General features: G+C 57.5%; 1 protein-coding gene across 1 annotated transcript in view; it reads right to left on the reverse strand.

The window, feature by feature from the left end:
- The window catches only part of MSI1 (musashi RNA binding protein 1), a 66,689-nt gene that overhangs the window by 21,154 nt on the left and 36,792 nt on the right, over positions 1-8,743 (reverse strand). Inside the window, exons 2-6 of the mRNA XM_044685450.1 lie at positions 8,417-8,554; positions 8,163-8,244; positions 7,965-8,049; positions 4,879-4,920; positions 2,091-2,183 (exon numbers count right to left, since the gene is read on the reverse strand). Of these exons, the coding sequence (XP_044541385.1) occupies positions 2,091-2,183; positions 4,879-4,920; positions 7,965-8,049; positions 8,163-8,244; positions 8,417-8,554 (440 nt within the window). The remainder of the gene's footprint in view (positions 1-2,090; positions 2,184-4,878; positions 4,921-7,964; positions 8,050-8,162; positions 8,245-8,416; positions 8,555-8,743) is intronic.

The raw sequence follows: 8,743 nt of genomic DNA on the forward strand, positions 1-8,743 counted from the left end.
GCCGCGGGGCCCTTGGCATTCCGGGCTGTCCCCCCGCTCCCCGGCAGCCTATTCTCCCCAGCTCCCCCGGCCTCCCCGGGCCGGTTTCACATGCCAACGCCGATTTAGGTCCGAACAAAAGAGCCTGCCGCTGACGGCTTCTCCTGGGGCCCGGTTGTCATGGTAACCCCGGCCCCGGGGGCAGGCGGCCTCCAATCACAGCTGCTGGATCAGATTAGCGTGAGCTCTAATGCTCAGCGCACAGACACAAAGACACCCCGCTGCAGGCGGCCCGAGGAGGAGCCCCGAGCGGCCCCGCCCCCGCCCACCCCCACTCCAGACCCAGGAGGTGGGGCCACCCTTGGGGGCTGGGCTCCCTCGGGAGCCCGAGCCAGCGCCACCTAAGGTTACCCACGTGAAGCCTGGCAAGCTGTCCATCCGCCCCCCCCCCACCTGCCTGCCCCCCAGAGCCCTGTCCGCAGGGGCCCGGCTCTCTTACGGGCGCCCAGAACGTTGGGGCTGCTGGGAAGCTCCCGCCATGGGACGCTGGCAGAAAGGACGTTCGGATTTAGAACGCCGAGACATGTCCCGGGAGTGCCCGCCAAGGGCTTTAGAATGCTCAGGCACACAATGGCAGCGCCGGGAAGCGCCCTTCGGCTGGGGCCTCCGTCTACGGACCGGCAGGGCACAGACTAACGGCCCAGAATGCCCTGGCTGAAAAGAGCTGGAGGAGAACTACTACCACAGCCCGCATGTCCGCCCCAAGGAAGGATCCCAGAGCCAGAAGGGATCTGAGACTCCGGAATGGCAGAGAGAGAAGGCCCCGCACCTGGGTGGACAGACGAGGAAACTGAGGCCCAGAGATGGGCTCTCCACTCCTCGCCTGGTGCCCTGACAGGGCTTCTACCTGCTCCCCTTCCCTGAGGAAGTGTCCTTTGAGGGAATTCAGGAGGCTGAAAAACTGCCCCTTCCTGAAGCCAAGTCCTAATTGCAATTTGCCCCATTTAAATACACAGCAAAAAATAAAAAAATGGGGGGTTCAAGCCTGAAACATCTGCCCCCTCCATTCACATCCAGGGCATGCAGGAGCTCTAGACCCCAAATCCTCCCCTCCCAACTTTCTGCAAGAGGCCACATGATGGGTCTCCTTTCTTACGCCCATGGGATAAGCCAGAGACCCAATGTTTTAAGTTAAGAAGCCTTAAGAATCTGACCTCCTCATAGCCTGTGCCTCCTCCTGCAGTCCTAGAAACACATACATACATGCACTCACTCATTCATACACATACATTTAAATTTAAGCTGAAATAAATTTAATTTCAATGGGGAAGAATTTCCCAGCATTCTTTGAAATAACTAAGAATCCTGCAAGGGCTTGGGGAGATCTCTGTCTGGGGCCAGATTGGGAATTAAAGGTGCTCTTCCGCCTTTTAGAGAGCCGAGTCAGAGGGACGGTTCCCCACCCTTTCTGACTGTGTGGGTGGAAGAGGGCAGAGTACTGAGTGCAGTTATCATGAGCAGGAGAGAAAGAGGCAGACAGAGACAGACAGACAGAAGGAGGGAAAGGGAGAGAGACAGAGAGGGAAAAAGAGACACACAGAGAGAAGGCGGGAGACAGACAGTGATGAGGGCTGGCGAAAGGTATAACTAACTGCCTGCAGCTCTGGACAGGTGTAAACTCCCAGGAGGGAAAGGAATGACCACAATGAGCCAGCCACAAGGCAAAAGCTTAAGAAGGCACAGGAGAAAGTAAACAACAGAAAAACATGGCGGAAGATCCAGGAATGGGGGCAGCATTGTGTGGCATCCTCTCCCAGGGGAGCTGTCAAGTTTGGAGGCACAAAGCAAGTGACCTAGATCCCAAAGGGGCCCCTGGCCCTGGGGATGGGGGCGGGACCTGACAGGGATGACTACCTGGACCCTGGCTGGGGACTTTTGCATTTATTATTATTCTGTTTCTAGCAGAAATAGGCATACCTTGGTAGGGCTCTCACTTACCAATGAGCATAACAAGTAAGTATCTCTTCAGTGTATCCTTTAGCTCTGAGCCCCCTCCTCTACCCCCAAGGACAAACCCTTCAGAGTCCCTCACCCCAAGCATTCAGACCCACCTTCCCAAACTGCTCAAAATACTGTTTCACATCTTCCACTGTGGTGTTCACCGACAGCCCCCCTACAAAGATCTTCTTGGTCCGAGTCACCATCTGTTAGGGGGAGGGGACAGGGAAGTGGGCATCTGAGTACTTCAGTCCAGAACCAGCAGCAGGGGTTTGCTCCCCTGCAGGGACAGCAGCTGACATTCAATACATGGTCCCAGGCCACAGCATGCACCTTTGAGGTGCTCCCCCCCACCAAAGAAAAATACCCCAAGGCAGCTGCACATCCCAGTAGGCCAACAGAACTCGATTCTTTCTTCCTTTCCTGCCTACCTGCCTAAGGAACTTCCTCCAATGCTTAGCTCTCACTGGCTTCTCTCTTGGTTCCCAGCACCAGCCCGACATCCCCTCTTCTTCCCCTCTCTGGGATCCCACAGAAGCACAGCCCTGGAGGCTGCGCTCTGAAGGTGGGACCCACAGAGGCCTGGCCCTGGGAATGGGGTCTGTGCCCAGGCCTGCTGGGAAATTCTGGAATGGGAATATCCCTGTACCCCACCCCAATGCCATTTCAGGGGAGGCCAAGACCCCCAGTGCCTCCTCTCAACCAAACTCTCCCACATTTCTCTCCGCCACCAACCTCTGGCAGCCCTTCGGCCCCAGCCCTGCTCCGGGAAGAACACATGGTCCTAATTACTCCAGGAGCGCATAGCTAATCCAAGACGGTTCCCAGTCAGTCCTAACTCTAAAGCACCTTCTGTCACTGAACTGCTTAATGGAATTAACCCAATTCTGACCATGTGCTTGCTTCCTGGTGTGGCTAACTGGAGATACCTGCTCAGTAATTGTTTTCAGTTCCTTGGCCTGTTCCCCTCCCACACCAGTCCCCTGCCTGCCTCCATGTACTTTTTCTCCCTTTTCCCCTGTTTTCAGGGTGGAGCCTTCCATCCAAGATCTCAAGGGGGACTCAAGGCCTCCTCATATAAATCCCCACTACCAAAAGGAGAAACTGATGTTTCCAGAGAGGGCAGGACTTACTCCTAGCTCACACACAGAGTTGCTAGTAAAAAAGAAATTAAAAAAAATATACACACACACACACGTGTATATATATATATATATATATATATAAAAGAGAGAGAGAATACAGGAGAGGGGGGAAGAAAGTGAGAGTAGGGAGACAGGCAGTGATAGAGAGGCAGAGGCAGAGAGAGGAGAGGAAAGGAAAGAGACAGAGAGGGAGAGACAGAGGGAAGAGAAGGAGAGAGAAAAGGAGAAAAGAGAGAGGAGAGGAGAGGAAAGAGAGAGAAGAGAGGAAAGGAGAGAGGAGAGGAGGGGGAGAAAGAGATGAGGGAAAAGAGAGGAGAAGAGAGGAGAGGAAGGGATGGGGAGGAGAGGAAAGAGAGAAGAGAAGAAAAGAGAGAGGAGAGGAGGGGGAGAGAGAGATGGGGGAAAAGAGAGGAGAAGAGAGGAGAGGAAGGGATGGGGAGGAGAGGAAAGAGAGAGAACCTCAAATTCAAAGCTCTTGGCACCATAACTTTAATGAGGCCTCTGATCCCTAAACCCACAAGTGATGCTAAGACTCCAGAAGCCCCAATCGGGCTTGGAAGTCCTAGGAAAGAGGAATGAGAGCAGGACATGGATGTGTGTGTGTGTGTGATATATCTTATTTCAATAAAAGTTTTCAAACTAACTTTCCACAAAAACATTAATCATCAATGAATAACTTGCTTCCAAACTATTTACATTTCAATGAAGGGGGGGAAAATCAACTCCCTAAAATGTCTCAACAACTTTTGAAACCCTCCCCTCAAATTCTCCGTCAGAGATGCCTCGTGCACTCGAGTCATCCGAATTTTCCTCTAACACGGGTGGAGGAGATTTCGAGATCTGCTCATCTCTGAGTTCCACCTTCTCATTCAAGACAGGTTTTAGCTTCTCTGACTGAGAAATCAGGTTTTTCCCCCTGAACCCATCCCCTAATTCAGAGCAATCCACCAGGGGCCCAGTGGAATGAGGACACCTGGGAAGCAGGCCAGATCCACCTGAGTTGAAAGACAACAGGTGACAAGGTGTCTGGGACACAGAGTGGGGTGGGATTCATTACTAGACTTGAGGCCACATGTCTGCTCTATCCCTTTTTCTCTCTTCTCTCTTAAGTCATAACCAGAAGGATCAGTGGCAGCCATCAGGGCCTCTCCTTCAGCTAAGAAAGCCCAGATTTGGGGTTCAATCTGTCTGCTAGTAACACCGAACCTAAAACCACCCCCCAAATGACCTCAGTTCTGTTTTCTCTGCTCCGCTCCCTTTGGGCGATATAAACTCTTGAGACAGGAAAGGTTTTGATTTTTCCTTTGGATCCCTCGTAGCTAGCCCAGCACCTGGCACCTAGTAGGTGCTCCCTATATGTTTGCTCATTGTTTGATCCCCACCTCCAGCCCAGGGCTAGGCTTCCCAGACACAAAGACAAAGTGAGTGGGCTCTCGGATCCCCGAGGAGCTGATGAATACTGCATGGCAGCGTCCCACCCGTGCCAGCTTCGTCGCCACCATTTCCCTCCCTGATGCCACCTGCCCTGCTCTGGTCCATCCTTGGGGCCCAGAGCTCAAAGGGTCACTGGGGAGAATTTGGGGGAGCAGCATCTCCGGGCCATGGGAGGTGTTCCTCCGTAAACTAAAGGGCTGTGCCCCCCTCCCCCATGCCAAGAAGGTGGAGGGATGGGGGAGGGAAGGAGGAATTGAGGCTTGCTAGTTGCTGATGATCAGAGACGGGGACATGGTCAAAACCGCGGGCGCAAACGTCTTACCTTGGGTTGTGCTCGACGAGGGAATGCCACCTTGGGGTCGATCTGAAACAGAATGGGAATAGGAGGCGCTCAGGATACACGCACGTCCCTGCGCCCCCAGAGGGGTTCCCTCTCTACTGGGGGGCGTAGAATGTAAGCTTCGGGGGGGCAAGGACTCACTCTATTTCTTGTATCCCCACAGACCCCGCACGGTACTTTACATAGGAAGATATTTTAAAAATGTTTGTCGATGAATGAACTCTGTAGAAGACAGCTGGTGGCACAATGGTTAGAGCACCAGGCTTGGCACCAGGAAGTCCCGAGTTCAAATCTAGTTTCAAACACTCCCTGCGTGACCTTGGGACAAGTCACTTTAACCGCTATTTGCCTCAGTTTCCTCAACTGTAAAATGGGGATAATGAATAGCTTCTGCCTCCCAGGGTTGTTGCAAAGAACAAATGAAATATGTGTGAGGTGCCTGGGGTGGAGTAGGTGCCCTATACACGAGCGTTCCCTTCCCTGGCACATCCCTCTGCCCCGGCTCGCTTCTCTTTCTAGGAGGTACGAGCTACAACTGGATCACGACTCTAGAACCGGAAGGGCCTTGGAGGCAAATGAAGACGTCCAAGACCAAGAAGGCTTCCTGGACTTGCCCAAGGTCATTGCGCTGGTCAGGGACGGGTCCTCTGACCAAACCGGTGTCCATTTCACCGGTCCAAGACAAAGGCCACCACGGCGCTCCTTCGGCCAGGCCTTCGAGGCTCGTCCCTAGGCATGACCGAATGTCACCCACAAACTTTGGTGGAGGGGGGGGTGTGTGGAGAGCTAGGGAGGATGAACCCCCTTATTGCCCTGAGCAGCCCAGCCAATGGAAATGGGCAACTATCCAAAAGTCATGGCCTCAGTTTGGTTTGGGTGCCCCAGAGGAAAGCCCATTGGAGGCTTTCTAGACCCAGGCATGCCTGGGAGCTAGCAGGGAGCCCAGATTTCTGGCAGCTAAAACGGGGTTCATTTCCCTGCTCCCCCCCATCCCTGCCACATTTCACCAGGGACCACGGCTTGAACCAAACCAGAGTGGCCTCTCAGGCTTGCTCCTGGACAGATGCAGCCAGTAACTCTGTATAACCTGGGCAGGGAACCATGCAGGGGGGCCCATCGGAGGGGAAGGAGGGGGCGCCCTTTGGGGAATGGGCCTCCGAGCACTCTCTCCCTCCCTGGCACCATCGTCGGGGCTGCTGTCCGGCTGGTACACCGTGGAACGAGGCAGCAGAGAATGGAGGCCGCTCGGCAGAGGCCTCTCTCCCTGCCACACAGAAGGAGGAGGGGGAGGCGGGACAGACCTTTGTCATCTTCAAATTTCATCACTCGTCCACCCGCATGATCCGGGCCCAGAAAGGCCTTCTTGCTCAAACAGAGTCTAGTCCCAGAAAACTCCCTCTGCCACCACCGCTAAACGCATTCAGGTCCTGCCCGGGAAACCCCGAGAGGAGGAACAACATCCTCGTTTTACAGATGAGGAAACTGAGGCCCATGGGATAACACCAAAACGAAGAGAGCTACCATTCGAACCCAGATCCTCTGACTCTCAAAATGGGAGCCATCCATTCTCTTCTCCCCCCCCCCAAGCCCCCTGAAAAGCAGATGCTCGGATAACCCATCTGGCACCATTCCCACTAGCCCACCGGCCCAACTGGTCCCTCGGAAAAATGACAGCTGCCCACTTGCCCTCACTAGTATTGTGATCTGCAGCCTGGCTTTCCTCTGCGCCTCCCGCGCCCCCTCCCACCCCCTCCAGCTCTCTCTCATCTATTTACTTGTCAGAAAGAGCCAAAGGTTTACTGCCCGGCTTTCCCTCGGGCACCCCGACGCACACACAAATAAAGTGCGCGCAGGAGGGTCCCACACGGGCACAATGCAGCGGCCCCAGAGCCCAGCCCAGCCCCCTAAAGCCCAACAAGTAACTAAAAAGGGAAAGGCAGAACCCAGACCAGGCGGGAGGGCGAGCGCCCGTCCCACCCCTTCCCCACGGCTGCCGGCTGCGGAGGGAGAGCAGCCCGGCCTTCCTGGTCCCCCCTTTGTGCCCAGGCCGCCCCCCCCTCGGGCTTCCTGGAGGGTGCCTGAAGCTTCAGTGCATTCTGAGGACAGGCGGCCGGAGGAGAGCAGGAGGCCCATGGCAGATAATCAGCAAAAACAATGACCCACTGTCTGTCCACTCCCAGCCCATGTCATTCAGCCGCTGCCAAGAAGATGCCTCGGGAGCCCGCAAAGTTGTGGCCTGGCCTCATTTTCTCATTACTGCGAGAGGGAGCCACTGGGCAGAGATAACAGAGTGCCGGGCTGGAGGGGACAGACGGTAATTTAACAAATTCTTCTGCACAACTAGCCATTGTTATAGGTAAACAGGAGCAGGGGCTGACCCGGGCAGGGAGGCCCAGGGCTGGGGAAGTGCCCAGACCGTGTGGGGGAGTCGGGGAGAAAGCTCCAGAAGGGATCACACTGTCCCGTGTCACTGACAGGCCGCGTCCCCCCCCTCGCCCCAGCCCCAACCCTGCCACCTCCCCGGGGGGCCCCCATCCACACGCCCCGGGGCCCACTGGCAAAACGGCCCGCAAGTCTGGCTTTGAGGCAAGGGAGCCGGAGCCCCTGGCCCAGAGGACGGGGAGGCCTGCTCCCCTGGGGCGCCGGGGGCTCTCCACAGACTCGTGCCCACCCAGACAAAGAGAGGAGGCTCACTGACCCAAAGGGGGGCCAGGAAGGAGGCCCCAGGCCCGTGCCCCACTTCAGGAGGGGAGCAGAAGAGAGGAAGGAGGCAGGGCTTCTGCGGGGCAAATGCTGGGGAGTAGGAGTCAGGGATGCCACAGGGCAGGTCATTACCACCCTGACTCACCCAGGTGGATGCTGCCCCGAACCCCACCCTGGCTGCCTCCCCCCAGCTTCTCTGGGATTAATCCCCAGTCTGGAAAGCCTGGGGAGCAGCTGGGGGGGTGCTGCCTGGGCCCTGATCACTGCAGAGGCCCCAGAAAGGCCCCAGGAAGGGGGCAGGTGGGGGCACCCAACCGCCCTCCCTCCCTCTTGCCCTCGCTGCCCCCCCCAGCATCCTGACTCACCGTTTTGGAGTCCAGCTCATGCCTGGATTGGGCCAGGACCTTATCCACCCCCGCCTGGTCCACGAAAGTGACGAAGCCAAACCCCCTGGTCCAAGTGGGGCAGAGATGGAAGGAAGGAAAGAAAGGCACGGGTTAGGGCCAGGCGGCCGGGGCCAGCGGAGGCCCAGGGCCCGCTGGGGGCTGGGGGCGGGGGCTCACCTGGATCTCTTGGTCAGTGGGTCCCGCATCACCAGACACTCCTTCACTTCCCCGAATTGGCCGAAGTACTCCCGTAGGCCCTCTGCAACCACACACCCGGCTTCGGACCAGCCCAGGGCCCCGTGCCCCCCTCCCTGCCCTCTCTGGGTCCCTGGCACCCCAGAGTCCTCGAGGCTCTCGGGGCCCCCTTCGAAGCCCGCTTTGGCCAAGGTCTAGTCATGGCCCCCTTCCCTCCCACGGGCCGGGCGCCCTGCCATCGGCCACGGCCACGGGGGAGAGCCGGCAGGCGACCAGGCAGGCAGGCAGCCCAGTGTGGCTCCGGAAATCTGGCGGCAGGGCCCCGGGGCTGCAGGTCCGTCGGGCTCCCAGTTCCTCCCGGGGTTCCAACCTGGCTCCCGCCACCACCGGGTTACAAAAGTTTGAGCCGCAGGTGCGAGAGCCGGCGCCCGGGCGGAGTTTGCGCGGCGCCCGCCCGCCCGCGCGCCCGCCCGCCCGCGCGCCGGAGGCTGAGCGCCCTCCCGGCCGCTCCCGGGGGCCCAGGCTGCCCAGCCCGGCCCTGGCCCTGGGCCCTCTCTCCCCCG

The sequence above is a fragment of the Gracilinanus agilis genome, chromosome 1, assembly GCF_016433145.1.
Source record: "Gracilinanus agilis isolate LMUSP501 chromosome 1, AgileGrace, whole genome shotgun sequence".
NCBI classification, from domain to species: Eukaryota; Metazoa; Chordata; class Mammalia; order Didelphimorphia; family Didelphidae; genus Gracilinanus; species Gracilinanus agilis.